General features: G+C 40.9%; 1 protein-coding gene across 1 annotated transcript in view; it reads right to left on the minus strand.

Annotated features, from left to right (window-relative positions):
- Positions 1-21,916, minus strand: part of GLB1 (galactosidase beta 1) — a 131,645-nt gene that overhangs the window by 68,909 nt on the left and 40,820 nt on the right. The window contains exons 7-10 of the mRNA XM_007948665.2: positions 21,561-21,619; positions 18,740-18,861; positions 18,608-18,648; positions 11,005-11,117 (exon numbers count right to left, since the gene is read on the minus strand). Of these exons, the coding sequence (XP_007946856.2) occupies positions 11,005-11,117; positions 18,608-18,648; positions 18,740-18,861; positions 21,561-21,619 (335 nt within the window). The remainder of the gene's footprint in view (positions 1-11,004; positions 11,118-18,607; positions 18,649-18,739; positions 18,862-21,560; positions 21,620-21,916) is intronic.

Raw genomic sequence — 21,916 nt, forward strand, 5'->3', positions numbered from 1 at the left:
ATTCAATACCATTTACAACAGCTACCAAAAAAATAAAATACTTGGGAATAAATCTTACCAGGGACACAAAAGACCTGTACAAAGAAAACTATAAAAAACTACTTCAAGAAACCATAAGAGAACTACATAAATGGAAGAACATCCCATGCTCGTAGATAAGGAAGATTGAACACTGTGAAAATGTCAATTCTACCCAAAGCGATTTATACATTCAATGCAATCCCAATCCAGATGCCATCTATCAAGAGGAAGTGGGAGGGGAGCTGTTGCATTGTGGTAAATTGTGGTCATTGTCATGAGACAAAGTGTATGTGAACTGCTGTATGGAAAGTGTATTTGCGCTGTAAATTTTCACCCAAATCACAATAAAAAAAAAAAAAAAAGATAAAATGTATGGAAATAAATCGTACCAGGAACACAAAAGAGCTGTACAAAGAAAACTACAAAACGCTACTTCTAGAAACTATATCTATACAAATGGAAGAACATATCATGCTCATGGATAGGAAGATTGAACATTGTGAAAATGTCAATAGTACCCAAAGCAATCTATACATTCTGTGCAATCCCAATTCAGATTCCATCAACATTCTTTTAAAGACATGGAGAAACCAATCACTAATTTTATATGGGAAGGAGAGAGACCTCAGATAAGCAAAGTACTACTGAAGAACAAAGCAGGAGGTCTCACACTCCCAGATCTCAAAACCTGCAATACAGACACAGTAGTTAAAACAGCCTGGTACTGGTACAATGACAGACACACAGACCAGTGGAACAAACTGAGAATCCAGAAATAGATCCATCGACCTTTGGTCAGCTGATCTTTGACAAAGGGCCAAAATCTATTCAATGGGGAGAGATAGTCTCTTTCACAAATGGTGCTGGCAAAACTGGATATATCCATTTTCAGAAAACTGAAACAAGATCCATACTTCATACCATACACAAAAATGAACTCCAGATGGATCAAAGACTTAAATGTGAAACCTCAAACTATAGTTCATCATGGAAAAAATAGGGGAAAACTTAGGGGCTTTAATTTACGGCATAAATAGACTATCAAGCATAACCCAAGATGCACAGAGCAGAAGAGAAACTAGATGGTTGGAACCTTCTAAAAATTAAATTCTTATGTGTATCAAAAGATTTCTCCAAAAGAATAAAAAAAGAATCTATAGAATGGGAAAAAATATTCAGTAATGACAGCATTACACAAAGGATTTATCTCTAAAATTTATAGAAAACTCCAACACCTCAACATCAAAAAGCCAAACAATCTAATTTAAAAATGGGCAGAAGACATGAACAAATACTTCACCAAAGAAGATATTGAGGAAGCCAACAAACACATGAAGAAATGTTCATGATCATTAGCCATTAGTGAGATGCAAATCAAAACAACTATGAGATATCATCTCACTCCAGCATTATTACCAAGATTCAATAAGACACAAAATAACAAATGTTGGTGAGGATATGGAGAGATTGGGACTCTCATACACTGCTGGTGGGACTGTATGATACAACCACTGTGGAAAACAGCATGGTGATTCCTTAAAAAGTTGGAAAAAGAAATACCATTTGACCAAACAATCCCATTACTAGGTATATATCCTCAAGAAGTGAGAGACAGGACACAAATAGATATATATATATACATTCCCATGTTCATCACAGCACTATTCACAACAGCAAAGAGATGGAAACAACCTAAGTGCCCACCAACTGAGGAATGGATAAACTAATTGGTACATACACACAATGGAATTCTATGCAACTGTAAAGAATGTAGAATCTACAAAACACTGCATAACGTGGACGAACTTGTAGAAAGAATATTATGCTAAGTGAAATAAGTCAATCATAGAAGGATAAATATTGCATTAATCCACTACTGTAAAAAGTCAAGGAAAGGTTTATACATAAAGGAAACTTTCTTTGTTGGTTACCAGGGATGGGATGGCACAACATGAAAAATGTCACCAAGTCCCTGAGATGTAAATGTGGACGTTATTATGCTGGTCAATGTCTTGTTATATAGATTTTTACCACAATAAAAATGGGAAAAATTAAAAAAAAAAAATCAAAGTGGAAGGAAAGGAGGGAAAAAAAAGATTATAGCCAAGAAAACCCTATGAAGCAATTCTACCCTGTGACACACAGGATGAGGTTGGAATCAACTTGATGGCAGCAGATTTGGTTCTGGGAACACAGCAAGTCGAATAGCACTTATTTTCTCTGTGAAGGAGGAGGTCATATCACCTGTGCATTAAGGAGAAAGTATAGGGCTTGAGGAAAAGGGTGATGGTTCACTCTCTAGAAAGTGAGAAGATCCAGAGCCAAAGAAGAATTGGAGATCATTAAAGACCCAAGTGAGACCGAGCAGCACAAACTGTTGTCCCAACCAGTGTGTCTCTCGCATAGCTCTGGGGTAGGCATGCAGCAGCCAGACCAGTGGTTTGGACAGCAGACCATCTTGAACAATGGCATGCAGAGGAGTGAAGTCTGACTATTCCAGCCCTCAATCATAACAGCCAGGGAAGGTCAAGAAAACTGGGAGGAGTTGCAGGGATGGGGTGGGGATGTAGGGAATAGCTAAAACTATGTGAGAATAAATATATGGGCTTATGATGAGGTCATATATAAAGTGAAGTTTTATACAGAAGAAAGCATACGTTAATGTGTTTTAACCCTGGTTTGTCCCCCGCCCCCCCCCCCGCCCAGGATTGTTGTTGTTAGTTGCTGTGGATTTGATTCCTACTCATGGTGATCCTTATGTGTGGAGAGCAGAATAGCTCCACAGCGTTTTCAAGCTGTGAACTTTCGGAGGCAGATCACCAGGCGTATCTTGTAAAGCACCTCTGGATGGGTTCAAACCACCAAACTTTCAGCTAATAGTTGGGACCTTAATCATTTGCACCACCCAGGACTCCTTTCTATAGCAGGCATATAAAAACGCACTATTCCATGAAGACTACCACTTGTCTGTCAGCTTCTCCTACTATGGTAGCTTGTGTGTTGCTGTGATGCTGGAAGGTTTGCCACTGGTATCTCAAATATCAGCAGGGTCATTCATGGTGGACAGGTTTCAGCAGAGCTTCCAGATTAAGACAGACTGGAATGAAGGACATAGCAGTCCACTTCCTCAAAGTAGAGTCCACCTTAGTGATGTGGATGGAATAATGCTTTCAGGATCTTCATTTGCTGATGGGACCAACTCAAAATGAGAAGAAACAGCTGCAAACATCCATTCATAATCAGAATGTGGAATGTACAAAGTATGAATCTAAGAAAACTTGAAGTTATCAAAAATGAAATGGAACGTATTAAGATCAATATCCCAGGCATTAGTGAGCTGAAATAGCATGGTATTGGCCATTTTTAATATGACAATCATATGGTCTACTATGCCAAGAATGACATTTGAAGAGGAATGGTGTCACATTCATTGGCAAAAAGAACATTTCAAGATCTATCCTGAAGTACAATGCTGTCAGTGATGGCATAAAATCCATATGCCTGCAAGGAAGACCAGTTAATATGACTATTATTCAAATTTATGCACCAACCACTAAAGCCAAATTGAAGATTTTGAAGATTTTTTTTATCAACTTCTGCAGTCTGAAATTGACCAAACATGCAATCACAATGCATTGATAATTACTGGAGATTGGAATGTGACAGTTGAAAACAAGGAAGCGGCATCAGTAGTTGGAAAATATATGGCCTTGGTGATAGAAATGATCTGGAGATCACATGATAGAATTCTGCAAGACCAACAACTTATTCATTGCAAACATCTGTTTTCAACAACATAAATGGAGACTATACATGTGGACCTCACCAGATGGAATACACAGGAATCAAATGGACTACATCTGTGGAAACAGATGATGGAGAAGCTCAATATCATCAGTCAGACAAGGTCAGGAGCTGACTGTGAAACAGACCACCAACTATGCATGTGCAAGGGAAGTTGAAGAAAATGAAGACAAGTTCACAAGAGCCAAAATGTGACCTTTAGTACATCTCACCTGATTTTAGAGACCATCTGAAGAACAGATTTGACACACTGAACACCAATGATCAAACACCAGATGAGTTGTGGGATGATATCAAGGATATCATATAAAAAGAAAGCAAAAGTAAATAAAAGACAGGAAAGAAAGAAAAGATAAAAATGGATGTCACAGAGACTCTGAAACTTCCTCTTGAAAGAGTAGCTAAAACAAGTGGAAAAAACATTAAGTAAAAGAGCTGCTGAAATTTCAAATAGCATCCTGAGAAGATAAAGTATAATGAAATATGCAAAGACCTAGAGTTAGAAAACCAAAATGGAAGAACATGCTTGGCATTTCTCAAGATGAAAAACTAAAGAAAAAACCTTCAAGCCTCAAGTTGTAATATCAAAGGATTCTAGGGCAAAATATTGAATGATGCAAGAAGCAGCAGAACAGATGGAAGGAATAACAGAGTCAATGTACCAAAAGAATTGGTCAATGTTCAACCATTTCAGGAGGTAGCATATGATTAAGAAGTGATGGTATTAAAGGAAGAAGTCCAAGCTACACAGAAGGAATCGGTGAGAAGCAAGGTTCAGGCAACTAACAGAACACTTGTTGAGATGTATGATGGTTACGTGTGTGTGTCAACTTGGCTGGGCGTGGTTGAGTGGCTGGGCAGCTGGTGGTAGTATTCCCCATGATGAGACTGGCAATCAGCTCCATGGTGGGATCTACCACAAGCAGCTGAGCAGCTGCCTTTGGGATGTGGTCTACTTCCTGTATATAAGGAGAAGCCTTGGGAATGGTCTCTAGCCTGTGGCACGCTTGGACCCTACACGTAGTTGTGTCGTTGCTCAGCAGCCTGCTATGCTCTGCCGACCTTGAGACTTACAATGGACTTAAGTTAATGGCCTGCTGTGTGGTTTGGTAACATCAGGACTGTGCCTTTTTACTTGTCAACCTTGGGGCTTCTCAGCCTCAGCAGCCTGCACCTGATTGAGTGAAGAAATGCCTCTAGCTCCAGTGGGCTGGAATAGGAGGCAGAGCTGGACCCCAAGGTTGAGAGGCTTTCATACAGCCCTTAGAGCCTGGCACTTTGAACTTGGACTTAAAGCCTCCAAATTGTAAGAATAAACTCCTGTTTGTTTAAGCCATCCCATTTGTGGTATATTCTTTTCAGAGAGGTACTAGGTAACCAGAACAAGATGTTTTAACAAAGAGATGCAATGCTGGAAGCACTCACTTGTGTATACCAAGAAATCTAGAAGACAGCTACATGGCCAACTGACTAGAAGAGATCTAAATTTGTGCCCATTCTGAAAAAAGGTGATCCAACAGAATGTAGAAATTATTGGACATTACTCAAGTAAAATTTTGCTGAAAATAATTCAAAAATGGTTGCATAAGTACGTAGACAAGGAAATGCCAAAAATACAAGCTAGACATATAAGAGAATGTGGAACAAGGGATATCAATGCTGATGTCAGATGGACCTTGGCTGAAAGCAAATACTAGAAAGATACCTGGAACTGAACTGAGCCCATCCCCAGGGATCAACTTTCAGCCAAACAATAGAGTCCTATAAAGTGAAAAAAAGCACCAGGGAGGAATGTACTCCTCAGTACAGTCAACCACAAGAGACCAAAACGGTAGCATTTGCCCAAAAACAAAGTTCTGAAGGCAGGAAAGAAGAACAAACAGAAATATAGAAGCCAGGGAGGAAGTAGGAAAAGAGCTGTTACAGTGAGTGGATTACAACCAATGTCATGAAACAAAATGTGTATAAATTGTTGAATGGAAAACTAATTTGCTCTGTAAACTTTCACGTAAACTACAATTAATTAAAAAAAAAAAAAAGAAAGAAAGAACCACATGCTCCTGTTCTGCCTTACTACAAATTCTTAAAAGATATAGTTAAGAACGGATCTCGTTTGTAACCTAGCAATTGTCTATATTATATTATTATGTTAAAGATGTTTTAGTGCATCTGGAAGTGTTTCTTAAATATTCTTCACACATAGTAAGGTACCTTATATACAATATATTATGACAAACATTTAACTAACTGACATTAGATATGAACCATACACAACTGTTCTGACTCACATACAAATTCAACTTAAAGACAGGAACAGAACTCGTTCGTAATTCAGGGACTGCCAGACAAAATGTAAAACGAGGAGGACATTAGAGAAGACTTAACTAAATGGTAAGGCAATTTTTCTTCATGAGTAAGACTCAACACTATAAATATCACCACTAATTTGTTGTGTAAACTTAATATAAAACTAATCTAAATATCAGCAGGTATCTGGGTTTTTCGTTTATTTTGGAAGTTGATAAAATGATACCAAAATTTATGCAGAAAATTCAACTTACAGAAATGGCCAGGGAAATTCTGAATGCGTAAAGAAAGAAGACTGGTGCTTCAGATTTTAAAAAAGTATAGTTTAAAGGTAATAATTTAAAGGATGTAATATTGGTAAAGGAAAAAAAAAATTCAATAATACGAAAGAAAGAGGTCCAAATGCATATGGGAATTGTTACTATTGTTGTGTGCCACTGAGTTGATTCCGACTCACAGCAACCATATATGACAGAGTAGAATTGTCCAAGGAGTGTGCCAGGCTGTAATCTTTAAGGGAGTAGATCACCAGTCAGGTCTTTTCTCCTACAGAGCAGCTGGTGGGTTTGCACTACCTACCTTTCAGTTTTAACTGAAGCATTTAACCGTTTTGCCAACAGTGCTCCTTATATGGAAATTAAATAGATGATAAACTTACCAAAACCATTTAGTGGCAAAATAATACATAAGTCAAAGAAAGGTGCTGTGAAAACTGGCTAGTCATTTAAGAGATGAACAAGTAATACTAGGTCCCTAGCTCATCCCTCACAACAACAGAAATTCCACATACATAAAAATTTAAACATAAAAGATGAAATCACAAAAATTTTGTTTTCCAAGGGAACCTATTTATACTGCTGTAGTCAGGAAACAGCCAGGAATGAGAGGAGTAATACATTTGCCTACATAAAAAGTCAAGATTACTTTTCTGCAGGAAAAAAAAAAAAAACCAAAATTACCACATAAAAGAATTCTTATAAATTACAGAAAACAAAGTACAAATGGACAATTAGTACATGAAAAAGTTATACAACTCTAATACTCATAGTTAAAGAAATGTAGTTTTTTAAAAACTATCTTTTTCACATATCAGATGACAAAGATCAAAAAGTCTGATAATTCATAGCACTGGTAAAAGTGTGGGGAAATAGGACTCTTAACTGATGCAACTTCACTGAAGGGCAATTTGGTAATACCTACCAAAATGTCAAATGCAAATAACCTTTGAACCAATTCTATTTCTAGGAAATTTCTTGTCATTATCATTGAAGCTCTGGTGGGACTGTGGTTAAGGCATTGGGCTACTAACCTAAAGGTCAGTGGTTCAAACTCAGCAGCCACTCTACAGGAAAAAGATGAGGCAGTCTGCTTCTGTAAAGACTGACAGCCTTGGAAACCTTACGGGGATGGCTATGAGTCAGAATCTCCTTGATGGCAGTGGGTTTTTGTTTTTTTTTCCTTGAATTAAGGAACAGTGGTGGCACAGTATTTAAGCACTTGGCTGCTCCCAAAAGGTTAGCAGTTCAAACCCACCAGCTGCTCCACAGGAGAAAGATGTGGCAGTCTGCTCCCATAAGGATTTATAGCTTTGGAAACCCTATGTGGCAACTGTACTCTGTTCTATAGGCTCACTATGAGCCAAAATCAACTCCATGGCAATGAGTTTGGTTTTTTGTTTTATCCTTGAATGGGTACACTGAATGTCATTAAAAAGTTGGAAATAATCTACATATTCATCACTTAGAAACTAATAAATGGCAGCAATTCCAAATAGTTTAAAATATCAAATTCAATTATTTCCAGAAATACCACTAAAATCCCACAAACAGATTTTTTATAACACATACATACACAAGAACTGAAGAATAGGAGAATCTAGAACAGCAACAAAATTTCTGAAAACTGGATGAAAGAGCAGCAAACGAGTAACAAAAAAGCCAAATTCTAACTCAGCACGGGAGAAAGCTGAAAAACAACCCAAATTTGACTGCAGAATTAGTATAAGGCTCAAAATTGGAAGCACCACATACTTCTGGAGCTAGCAGAACAGGAGCTAAAATAAGGGGGACTAGGAAAAAGCTATTTGAAAAGCAATTCCATCCTTAGATCTCTCCCCCACTCCAAGCCAATGGTTCTGAAACTCCAGTGCACACTGTAATCGCCTGTTGTTAGTTGCTGTTGTATAGATTCTGACTCATAGCGACCCCATGTGATCGAGTAGAAATGCCCCATAGGGTTTTCTTGGTTGTATCTTTAGGGAAGCCAGTATCTTGTAACTTTATATAAACAAACAAAATTAAAATTTATTTAAAAAAGTCAATTCCTAAGTGGTAACTATGGGGAGGAAGTGGAAAGAAAGCTGTTACATTGTGGGGAATTGCAGTCAATGTCATGAAACAAAATGTATATGAAATGCTGTATGGAGAATGAATTTGCTCTGTAAACTGTAAAGTCGTGATGAAAAAAGAGGAGGCAGCACAAAGAGCGGGATAAAGAATAGGTTTATTCTGCGCACCCGGATGAGGTTTACGGTCCCCGAGGGGGACCTGGGCAAGGTTGACGGGTCCCAGAGAGGAGGCGCCAGAGATATCACGCCGCGGGAGGCGCGGGGGGCGGGGAATGGGGAGGTGTAATATAGTTGGATAGCAGACCTGCGTGGGGACAGGGGGAAAAAAGGCGGGAACCAATCAGATGAAAGCACCACATTAGCATATCTGTTGGGGGGAGGACCTGTGCTGGTTCAAAATAAGGCGGGAACCAATCAGGTGGAAGCTGCATCCAGGATGCATCCTGTTTGCATCTTCTTCCTAGCCAATCTTTTACCCGCCCCACTGGCGCCACGTTCCCGTCGAACATAAACTTTCACCCAAATCACAACGAAAAAATTAAAAAAAAAAAAAAAAAAAAAAAAAAAAAAAAAAAAAAAAAAAGTCAATTCCAAAAAATAAACAATAAAATGAAACAAATGAATCTACCTGGTTATTTGATTACTAGCATAACCAAACTCTACTTGTGATTGTAATTAATACTGCCTATCTCAAATTCAGCCTCGAGTGGGCAAAATGCAGTGGCTTTAAAGATATGCCCTCAAATCTTTGACACTCCTCCCCTTAAGAAATGGAAATCAATTCCCTTCCCCTTGTGTGTGGGCTGCATTTAGTAGCTTGCTTCTAGTGAAGAGAATGTAGAGGAAGTAACGGCACAACATTTCCAAGTCCGGGTAATAAAAAAACCTGCAGTTTTTGTCTTGGGGGTGTTCTCTCTTTCATGGATTGTTACTATGAGGAACCATGTTTTGACCATCCTGGAAAGATCCACATGGCAAGGAACTGAAGCATTCTGCCAACAGCTATGTGAGTGCATGTGGAAATGGTTCCTTCAGCCCCAATCAAGTCTTCAGCCTCAGTGAATTTCAAGGGACTAGTAACATACCAACTATATTCTCTAAGCAAACCATAAATATGTTAGGAACAATAACAAACTGGGGAAATACTATGTTCAACAATGAAAAAACAAAAACAAACAAACAAAAAACTTCTAAACATATCCAGGGTCAAAGACAATTAAAAATGGACATGTGCAAATGCAAACAATAATAAAAATATTATATATCACAATTTATGAGATGTAGCTGTAGCAGTACTTGAAGGGTATGTATAACCTTGAATGTTTAAACTAGAAAGAAGAAAGGCTGGATTAAAAGACTAAGCTTCTTAGGAAGGACACAATAAGGATAGAAACAGAAAGCTTTGAAGCAGAGAACAAATATATAAGAAAGTTTAGGAGTCATCACTATAATTTCTACAGAGATTAAACCCCTAATAAAAGGATACAAGCAACATTTTAACAATACATTTGAAAATTTAGGTGAAATGGACAAGTTCTTAGAGTAGTCAAACCTAGATCATATTTTTTTCTATAAGTTTAAAACATTTCTTAACACAAATCTTCAATCTAATGCTTTTGTTTAAAATTGAGAGTACAGCATACCTTTAAGAAAAATCATACCATTTATAGGCAAAAAAACCTTTGTTTTTTAACTTCAAAACTCAGGTGACTGAGCAGAAAAACTGTGGGTTATTTAAAAAAAAAAAACCACAGCAGAGACAGGAAACCCCACCTGGGTACTTTAGGTGCCTCCAAATGTCACAACATTAGCAGGAGTAAGCTGTTCAGGTGGCAGGCCAGAAGGAAATGGCAATCATTTGCTCCAAACAGAAAAGAGAAGCATTCTAACAGCTCACGTTTGCACTGTGCTCCACAATACCTATCAGTAACTAGTTGCTGTTGAGTCGATTCTGACTCATGGCGACCCCATGTGTTTCAGAGTAGAACTGTGTTTCCTACGGTTTTCAATGGCTGACACTCTTTGGAAGTAGATCACCAGGTCTTTCTTTTGAAGTGCCTCTGCATAGACTCGAACCTCCAATCTTTCAGTTAGCATGTTCCCATTTGCACCATCCAGGGACTCCTCACAATTCCTACAGATGTGTTCTTTATACACACTTGATTATGTGGACACACATTTTCTTGCCTTTATTATTTATTAAATAATAGGAATGGCTACCACTTACTGGACATATATGTGGCAGGAACTGTTCTGGATGTTTTATATATGTTCTTTCTAATCCTTACAACACAACCACGTGCTGAAATCTCAGTTTTACAATTTAATACACACCCATAAATTACCTTGCTCAGTCTCACTCTTAGTCAGTTGGGGCAAGACTCCACCCAAGTCTACCAGATGCCTCCCTGCATCTCTCCTTTTAAACATGAAGGCTCCAGGAAGGAAGTTGCCTATAGAGGCACAATGACTTCAAGGGAGGCACTCTTCAAGACCAGCCCCCATGGCCTGTACAAAGCACCCACCTTTCGGATAACGTCCCGCACAGCAAAGTATTTCTCAGTGAGGTCCCCTGCCTCGCTCAGTGGGGCATCATAGTCATAGCTGGTAGGCTGCGCTTCATAGGGAGTGTTGGCCCCTGAAAGACAAAAACGAGCCTCTAATTACTGCCAAAGGCCCTGCCTCTTTGGAATTCATAGGTTCAGCTCTGTGGAAGAAGATAAAATAAAGGACACATTAAAACCAATTGTTAAGTGACACAGAAGTAGCCTTCAAGAGATGCAAGGTTTAGAGAAAAGAATTCCTTCTGATAAGCAGCACTTGCTAAGCATCTAGAGTTGACAAAGCACTTTTTCTATCCACTCTGTCAGCAGAAGCTCACAGCTACAACCCCAGTTGACATCACCAGCACTGACAAGCAGGGAATCTGAGGCTCCTCAACAAAATTTATGCAACATGTCACAACTAGAAACAGCAGAGCTTATGATATGACCCACATCTCTGACTATTAATTCAGCAATTCTTCTCATGAACTCAAACTGTGTGTCTGAGAAATAGTGGAGACACAGATGTGTGGGCCAAGGATCAACAGAAAATCACTGCGGCGGTTATCAAAACAGAAGTGGGACATGACTGCAGAGACACATTAGCCCAAAGAAATAAAATGTAACATTAAGGGCTTTGTAATGTCTTTAAGGATGGTGCAAACAGTTAACACGTTCAGCTGATAACCTAAAGGTAAGAGGTTGGAATTCACCTAGAGGCACCTCAGAAGAAAGGCTGGTGATCTATTTCCAAAAAATCAGACACTGAAAACCCTATGTGGCACAGTTCTACTCTGATATACATGAGGTTACCAGGAGTTGGAATCAGTTGGTTAATGTCTATAGAGTATAGATTCTCCTTCTAAACCAAGGCACTTACTCATTCCCCTAACTGCCAGCAGCGATGGCTGCCATCGGCTCCAAGATATACCTCTCTCTGGACATTGCCCTCTGCTAAGCTGCCTCACCCAAGGTTATGACTCTCCCGAGTTCATATCCAATGACTAACCACTGTGGGGATATAAAAACTCAGTCCCTTAGCCTCAAAGGGCCATCCCAGCTTCAGAGCTCCCTCTAGGACCGACTGAGGCCACTATTGAGGCTGCATCACAGCTCAACACCTCCTTCTGCCCAATCCTGCCTCCTACACTTTCTTACAGTGTTGCTTCTGAGAGTACCCACCAATAAACTTCCTGCTTGATAATTTCAGAGTCTGTTTCCCTGAGAGCTTGGGCTACAACAAAGACCAATGAATAGTGGCCATATTGCGTATATCAAGGGATCAAAGAAACAAAAGTCCTTACAATTATTGTCCAAGAGGCAGAGTCTAGACCAGAGGCACTCAACTTTGTCACAGATGACATTCTCGGGTATGAGGTTGTGGGCAATGCTGGGGCAGTGGCTCTATGCCAGTACTTTGAAAACTTACCCATGCAGAAGAATCACATGGTGGGGTTGTTAAATTTTAGATTCTTGAGCCCACTCCAGGATTCTGATTCAGCATCTCTGCGTGCGACCTGAGACTCTGCACTCCCAGGTGCTGCTAATGGTACCTGTTTGTGGACCAGCAAGGCTCTGTGCCACCCTTTTCTCCTCCACTGCAGAGAGCACTCTGCAATGCATGTGTGTGAGAACGAATTATTTCAGGAATAATCTTACATGCAACTTAATTTTTAAGAAAATGAGGCACAAAATCTGAAAGTTCATATATGATTAGTAACATGTACCTTCAACATAGCATATAAGCACTGGAGCCACAGCAGGGTGACCCTACTGGAGGAGGAGACGACTGAGGAGCCAGGTGAAAGATCAGCTCATGCCCACAGAGACTTTTTTTTTTTTAACTGTATATATATGGTTGTTGTTGATATGTGCCGTCGAGTCGGACCCAAATCATAGCAACCCCTCCTTGGGTTTCTGAGGCAGTATCACTACAGAAGTAGTGATTGGCAGAATTGATTGGGCAGAAGGAGGTGTTGAGCTGGATGCAGCCCCAACTTTCCTTCTGAGGAGTGGCTGGTGGGTTAGCAGTCAACTGCCTTAGGCACTAGTCTGCCAGAGCTCCCTAATTGTATGTATAGGCCTGGCAATCTGGTTCTGTTAAGACTACAGTCAAGAACTCCCTACAAAGCAGTTGTACTCTGCAACACATGCAGTCATCGTGAGTTGGAACTGATTCAGTGGCAACTAATAACAACATATATATAACAAAATACTTAGCATTTCATCATTTTTTACCTGTACAATTCAGTGATATTAATTATGCTCATTCTGTTGTTCAACTATCGCCACTATCTGTTTCCAAATTCTTCCATCACCTTTAACTGAAGCTCAGGATCCCCTTAAGCATTGACTCCTTCCCTCCCCATACCCCCACCTCCTATAAAGACTGTTCCTCGTCAGTTCTCTTCACAGAACCTACATTTTGGAAGCCTGGACCACTCAACAAACTGAACTGATCCAGTCATATTACTTGCCTCCCATTTCTTACTAATCAGAGACACAGCTTCACAGCCAATGAATGCACCTGCCTCTGGGGACACATAGGTTAAAACAGTATCCCTTGCTGTGAGATGCAAAGAAAAATAAAACCATATGCTTTGCTGCAAGGAGTTCATCTTCTTTGTGGTTCCTCTTCTCCCTCTAATATGGCACCGACTGCGCTGCCCTGTGCTTCTTATTTGAAAGTCTCCCTCCACACTAGACTCTGCACCTCAGAGTACAAACTACGCCTCATTTACCAAGTCCCCATCAGAGCCAGGCACAGAGAAGGAGCTCAATGAGCGTTTGCAAAGCAGAGCTGAATGTGGTGGTTAAGTTTGTGTGTCAATTTGGTTGGGCATGGTTGAGTGGCTGGGCAGCTAATGGTAGTTATCCCCCATGGTGAGATTAGAAATTAACTCCATGGTGGAATCTACCGGAGCAGCTGAGTAGCTGCTTTGGGTATGTGATCTGCTTCCCGTATATAAGAAACAGCTTTGGGAATGGTCTCCAGCTTATGGCACTTGAACCCTGCACGTAGCTGTGGCGTTGTCCAGCAGCCTGCCATGCTCTGCTGACCTTGGGGCTTTCAATGGACTTGAATTAATGGCCTGCTGTGTAGTTTGGTAACATCGGGACTGTCCCATTTTATTTGTTGACCTTGGGCTTGTTAGCCTCAGCAGCTAGTAGCTAGCTGCCTGAGTGAAGAGATGCCTCTAGTTTCAGTGGTCTGGGAGCAAGAGGCAGAGCTGAAGCCCAAGGTTGAGGGGCCTTCACACAGCCAACCCCTAGAGCCTGGCACTTTGAACTTGGACTTCTAGCCTCCTGAACTGTAAGAGAATAAACTCCTGTTTGTTCACCCATCCCATGTGTGGTATATTCCTGTCAGAGTGCCACTAGGTAACCAGAACACTGAACAACGAGTATGACCTCTAGGAACAAACTCAACAAGCCAAGGAAACGCAGGCTGGGAAGCTGTCCAATGGGTTAAAGGACAGATTGGAAATGAAGTCTTTGTTCTTGTTCTACCAGCAAAACATGTCTTTGGATGCTTTCTAACCACCATAGGGCAGCATCATAGATAAACAGTATAAATTGAAGCTTCCTTGGGCCATGTTAGGGGGTTGGAAGAAAGAAGGCAAAGGAAATGGCCAAGACCTACCTCACCTTAGCAATCCACAACTCTTCCCATTTTGTGAGCACAGCCTGGATCCCATACGAAGCCCTCAAACAGATGGGTACATGTACACATACCCAGTGTGCATACACATACCTGTATGAACATGTGCACCTTTAGGGTGTACATGTGTGAGAGTTTGCCATGGGAGGCTTATCCTCTTGGTCAGGATGGGCAATAATTTCCTCTCCATCTGTTTATCTGTTATATTCTTCTGGGAAGCTGGCCTAAACAGCCACTAAGAAGCATAGACTAGCCCTTCCTTTTCCCCAAAGGGATCAGGCAACAGTAAAGATTCAGAGAGACTGAACCCTCCTGAGTACAGGGAGGGGCTAGGTTGGGGGTCTGACTCAGGGCCTTTGGTCTGCATGGGGTTCTACGAAGGGAAGTGACTCTTGCTTGCCACAGCCTGAGTTTTAGTCTAGGCTCCACCACCTGACAGCTGAACAGGAAATGTGCTGGCATTTTTACCCTCTGCTTTTCCCTCCTATAAAGTGTTGTTGATAATCCCTACTCCTGATGAGAGTGTTAAGAGGACTAAATAAGAAAATGGAGGTGGAAAAAGAACTTCTATTGATTAAAGTGGGAGCTCTGGTAGCATAGTGGCTAAGGAACTTGACTGCTAACCAGAAGGTTGGTGGTTCAAACCCACGAGCCACTCCTCGGAAGGAAGATAGGGCAATCTACTTCCATAGTGATACTGCCTCGGAAACCCAAGGTGGGGTCGCTATGAGTCGGGTCCAACTTGACAGCACATAACGACAACAACAACAACATTGATTAAAGTGGGGGCAGGGGAGAAAATTAAGGACAACTTCCATTTTCTGAATGATAGTATTTATAGTGTCCTTTTTTGTTCCCCCCTAAGAAGTATTGTTTTAAATAAAATATTAAAAATCTGTTTCATGAATTGTAGTGTGCCAAACAAGAATCAGTTTTCATTCCGAGGTTGGATGACTGTCTCAATTCTGTCAAAGACCGTGAGGTAGAATCCCCATCTACTCAACGGAAAACATAAGTAACTCTTAAATTAGAAAGTAACTCTTTCTAACAAGAAGACAACCACAGAGAGATGATCGATTGTCTCTATTATCTTATTGTCTTATAAGCAATGACATTTGAGTTTTGCAATATCTCCATTTCTTAGCTTTAATAATTAAAATAACATTAAGAATATTTGTAAGGAATGTCTTCTCCTAATCCATTCCACCCAGAAAAAAAAAAGACAGTAGGACAAAAAAGAAATTTCCTTAGCAGCTAACTGTATCTATTCAGCTCCTGGGAGATTTGGGCCCAAATTAAGCCTCCAAAAATCAACCACAGGGAATCCTCAGTGACTCAGAGAAAGACATGCAGATGTAGAGAGAGGTGGGGAATGAGGCCTTAGAAAAAGACCAACAGAGCAAAAGTTTGTCTTCGCAAAAACGAATGATAATGCAGAGAAATTTGTCACAATTTTTCCTACTCAAAAAAAAAAAAAAAAACAACATTTAGAAATGTAAAATGGCACAACTGCTTTGAAAAGCAGTCTGGCAGTTCCTCAAAAAGCTAAACAAATAGTTACTATGTTGTTGTTGTTAGGTGCCCTCGAGTGGGATCCAACTCATAATGACATCAATTACAACAGAATAAAACACTGCCTGGTCCTGTGCCACCCTCACAATCATTGCTGTGTTTAGCACATTGTTGCAGCCACTGTGTCAGTCCATCTCATTGAGGGTCTTCCTCTTTTTTGCTGAGCCTCAGCTTTACCAAGCATGTCTTTCTCCAGATGGGGTCCCTCCTGATAATATGTCCAAAGTGTAAGAGGTGAAATCTCACCATCCTCACTTCTAAGGAACATTGCTTGTTCATTCTTCTGACAGTCCCTAATATATTAAATATTCTTTGCCAACATAATTTAAATGCATCAATTCAAATACTTAGGTAAGAAGGACACAGGGAGAAGGTAACCACAGAGAGGAAATGGGAGGGGAGCTGTTACGTATGCAGTCCTGCCTGCCTAGTTTTCTCTCTGCGTAAATGCTGCCCTTTTGATCTCCAATGCCTGACTGTCAAGAGGAGTGCATCTCCCTGGTGTAACTGTTCAGCTCACAGGCCAGTCTATTATTTGGTTGAGTGTTAAGCCACAGGAGTAAGTCCAATTCCAGGCCAGAAGAGTGACTAAGGGCCATAGTCTCAGGGGTTTTACCAGTCTCTATCTGACCAGTAATCCTGGTCTTTTTTATGTTTTTGAATTTCATTACATTTTCCCCGATTCTATCCAAACCAAACCAAACTTGTTGCTGTCAACTCGGATCTGACTCATAGTGACCCCTTCTTGGGTTTCTGAGGCAGTATCACTATGGAAGTAGATTGCCCTATCTTCCTTGCGAGGAGTGACTGGTGGGTTTGAACCACCAGCCTTTTGGTTAGCAGTCAAATGCCTTAGGGACTATGCTACCAAAGCTCCCTGATTCTATCAAGGATCTCCTATTTTAATCCCTTTCTGAGTAGTTGGCTTCAGCAGCCAGGTCTGTTGGAACACCTTTCTTTGCAATAGGTACAAATATGGATCTCTTCCATTCAGTTGGCCAGGTAGCTAGCTGTCTTCCAAATTTCTTGGCACAGATGAGTTAGTGTTTCCAGCATTGCATCTGTTTGATGAAACATCTCAATTGGTATTCCATCTATTCCTGGAGCCTTGTTTTTTGCTAATGCCTTCAGTGGAGCTTGAACTTCTTCCTTCAATACCATCTATTCTCAATCATATGCTACCTCCTGAAATGGCTGAACGTCAACCAATTCATTATGGTACAGTGACTCTGTACAGTGTATTCCTTCCATTTTCTTTTGATGTGTCATTCAGCATTACCATACCAAAACCAAACCCACTGCCATTGAGTTGGTTCTGACTCATAACAACTCCCGCTGGGTTTCTGAGGCTATAAATCTTTACAGAAGTAGATTGCCTCATCTTTCCCATGCAGCACCTGGTGGATTTGAATCGTTGACCTTCTGCTTAGCAGCCAAATGCCTTACCTACTACACCACCAGAGCTCCTTCAATTATTACCATATGGCCCAACAATTCCACTCTTGGGTATATACCCCAAAAACTGAAAACAGGCATTCAAACACTTATACGTGAATGTTCATAGCTTCATTATTCATAAGGCCCCAAAAGTGGACACAATCCAAAAGTCTATTAGTTGATGAATAAATATATAAAATACGTTATAACTATATAATGCAATATTATTTGGCAATAAAAAGGAATGAAGGACTGATACATGTTAAGACACAGATGAACCTTCAAAACATTATGCTAAGTGAAAGAAGCCAAATACACAAGGCCACATATTGCATGATTGCATTTATATGAGATATCCAGAATAGGGAAATCCATGCAGTGAGAGAACAGATGAGTGGTTTCTAGGGACTAAGGGTGGGTGGGATAGGGGAGCTTGGGAGTGATTACTAATGAGTATGGGGTTTCTTTCTGGGGTGACAAAAATATTCTAGATTAGACAGTAGTGATACCTGCACAGCTCTGTGAATATATTGAAAACCACTGAATCATAGTTTAAAAGGATGAATTTTATGGCATATGAATTATATCTCAACAAAGTAAAATGTTAAAGAAAAAGACCATAGTAGAACATGTGAACAAATAAGCTACAGTCACAAACTACAACTAAGGGCTACCCAGTCAGGTTTAAAAAATATATCTATAAGGTTTGTAAAAGCTCAAGTTATTTCCCATAATTTGTTTTTAAAGAAAAACATTTTTTTAAATTATACAGACAATTCTTATGTAATAAAAAATTTAGGGAAATAAATAAATAAAAAGTAGAAAATAAAAATTGTCTGTAGGTACAACTCCAAGATTAACCACCAGAAACATTCTAGTATAAACTTCTGTAAGTAGGTGTTAAATCGCTCTTACCATTCCAGTAGGCAAAATTGGTCCCACCTATAAACATGTACCTACATGGAAAAAAAGAGAACAGACAGTAGTCCTTCACTATGAACCCCTAGCTCTCCAGGGCCCCCTCCCTTTCGGGCACTCAGCACTCACAAGTTCACATTCGCCCCTAAGGCAAGTATGTTGTAGAGGGCGGAGGTCACTGCTTTAGTACTGACTGTTGAGTGAGGTTGGCCCCAATGGTCTAACCAGCCAGTGTAGAATTCAGAATTGACCTAAAAAGAGAAAAAGACATGGCCACTAGGATGATCTAAAGATTTTGAAATGCTGGAGCTTCCCTGTAACACCCAGCTACACCTTGGGAAAGCTGGAAATGGTCGCTCACAAGTACACTTAGCCCAGAGCTGGGACCAGTGAGGACTTCCAACAAGAGCCTCACCTACAACTCCTGCTCCAGATGTCAACCCTGGCAACTGCTTCAAAGCTAGGTCTCACCCACACAATACCAGTGTTCATGAGAAGTTGTAAATACATCCAAATTTTGTTAACCAACCCTTCATTTAAGTACAGTAAGAAAGCTTGTCGGAGAAAGGAGCTGAATAGTAATTTTATAAAAGAATCAGCTCCATGAGTAGATGGACCTGTGGACTCAGGACCATAGTCACAGGGGACATCAAAGCTCAACTGGCGTAATATATACACAAAACATTGTTCCACATCCACATTAGTCTCACGATACACCATGAGAACCTCAGCCTACATGATCCTAAAACCAGAAGAACTAGGTGGTGCCCGGCTACCACTGTCAACCATTCAGAGGGGGATTTATGTAGGAGATCTGGGATAGAGGGGGAGAACAATGTGGAAAAGTCAGTATCATTTAAAAAAAAAAAAAAAAGGGACCAGGTTTGTTGGTCTGATAGGGCCTGAATGGAACCTCTGATACTATGGCCCCTAGCTGCCCTTCAGGTCCAGAATTGAGGCCATTCCTCTGCCTTCCATGCAAACAAAAGATAGGCTTATGAGCTGAACATTTACATTAGGTAGATACGCTCCTTGGAGAGAAAAATCATGGGAGAATAGAAGGGCTGTGTATGCACAGGGAGATAGTTTGGAGGGGGGCAGGAGTGCATGGAGGGAAGGATACAGGGAAGAGGTAGTTATAGGGAGGAAGTGGGAGGGGAGCTGTTGCATTGTTGGAAATTGCAGTCAGTGTCATGAGACAAAGTATATGTGAGTTGCTGTATGGAAAGTGAATTTGCTCTGTAAACTTTCACCCAAATCACAATTAAAAAAAAAAAGAAAAAAGGAATCAGCTCCAAATTCACCCTCTGTGTGAATCCAGATTTTCAGATCTCTGGTTGACTTAAAATGTGACAAACTTGTAAAAGTTAGCTGCACAGCAGAGGCCCCAAACACTCTATGTTTCTTTTGGGCATAAACCTGCCAAGCCCTTGGCTTGGAAAAGGAGGGGGAAAAAAAAAGTGCCAGGTCAAGGGGGCTTCTTGTCTGCAACTCCAGGAAATAGCTCCACAAAAAGTCTTGGATGTAGGTTCTGCACTGCTTACTCAGCAGAGCCCAGACTCAGAAGGAGCCATTTAAGGTTTGTATTCAGGTGGGACAACCAGACCTTCTGTGGAGAACGCACATGATCAAAGCCCTTAAACTGGGCTGTTCTGGTTACCTAGTGCTGCTCTGACAGGAATATACCACAAATGGGATGGCTTGAACACACAGGAGTTTATTCTCTTCCAGTTCAGAAGGCTGGAAGTCAAAGTTCAAAGTGCCAGCCTCTAGGGGCTGTGTGAAAGCCCCTTGACCTTGGGCTTCAGCTCTGCCTCTTGCTCCTGGCCCACTGAAACTAGAGGCATCTCTTCACTCAGGCAGCTACAGGCTGGGGAGGCTAACAAACCCAAGGTCAACAAATAAAATGGGACAGTCCTGATGTTACCAAACTACATAACAAGCCATTAATTCAAGGCCATCGTAAGTCCCAAGGTTGGCAGAGCATGGCAGGCTGCTGAACAATGACATGGCTACAAGCCAGGTCCAAGTGTGCCATAAGCAAGAGACCATTCCCAAAGCTGCTTCCTATATACAGGAAGCAGACCACATACCCAAGGCAGCTATTCAGCTGCTTGTGGTAGATCCCACCATGGAATTGACTGCCAGTTTCATCATGGGGAATAACTACCACCAGCTACCTAGCCACTCAACCAGGCCCAGCCAAGTTGACACACAAACATAACCACCACACTGGGCCAAGTAACAACAACAACTACTACTATACAGCTACTTTTGGAGGTGGGAAGAGCAGAGACCTGCCCTTCCTCATAGAAGCCTACACAGCAGACCATATAGCCCTACAACTCAGAGTGTGGCCAGCAAACTCACATCTTCAGCATTACCCATTAGCTAGTTGGAAATGCAGATCTCATATGCCACCCCAGACTCAGTAAATCAGATTTTGCCTTTTAACAAGATCCCTAAGTAACTGATTAATAAACACATTAAAGGTGGAGAAGCTCTGTCACAAAGCGGTCTCTAAGAACACAGATCTGAACTCAGATCTTGGCCCTGCTACTCACTGGCTGAATGACCTTAGGCAAGTGACATACATTCTCTGAGCCTTGGTGAAAATGGAGACAGGACTACCACTTATAAGAATTGCCACAAGAACTAAATGAGGTGAAGTATACAAGACACAGAGCCTAACTTTCACATTGGTCCTCAATCTGTTCTACTCCATCCAGGGCTACATTTCCAAATAGGAGCACTGCATCTGTTATCACCCATGTCTCCAGATGGGCTAAGTAAGTCCACACAATCTTAGCAACTTCTGATCCCAGAACCAGAAAACCACAAGGCTATACTTACTCACAACCTTCTACTGCATGTAATTTCCCTCTCCCAATAGCTGCAACAAAGGTAGTTCAACCCAACAGTCTCTCCACTCCTCAGGCTCAACTCTTACCAAGGGTCCTCTGGGCTCAGTTTTCCTCTGGCTTTGGAAGGCAGCTGTGATGTTGGAACCTGAAAATTGCAAGAGGGAGAAGAACAGTCAGTTATGGGAATGACAAGAAGTTAAATAAAAATAGAGCTCTTTGTGAGCTCTGGTAGCACAGTGCCTAAAGCATCTGACCCACCAGCCATTCTGTGGAAGGAAGACTGGGCAATCTATTTCCTTAAAAATTTACCACCTCGGACATCAAGCTCAATTGGCAAAACACACTAAACAAAACATTGTTCCACCTCTTACTGTGCCAAGTAGTGACTGGGATCTTAAAAGCTTGCAAGCTGCCATCTAGATGCAACGATGGGTCTCTCCTC

The sequence above is a fragment of the Orycteropus afer genome, unplaced genomic scaffold (assembly GCF_000298275.1).
Source record: "Orycteropus afer afer isolate SDZICR_OR568_19922 unplaced genomic scaffold, OryAfe1.0 scaffold00218, whole genome shotgun sequence".
Taxonomy (NCBI): domain Eukaryota; kingdom Metazoa; phylum Chordata; class Mammalia; order Tubulidentata; family Orycteropodidae; genus Orycteropus; species Orycteropus afer.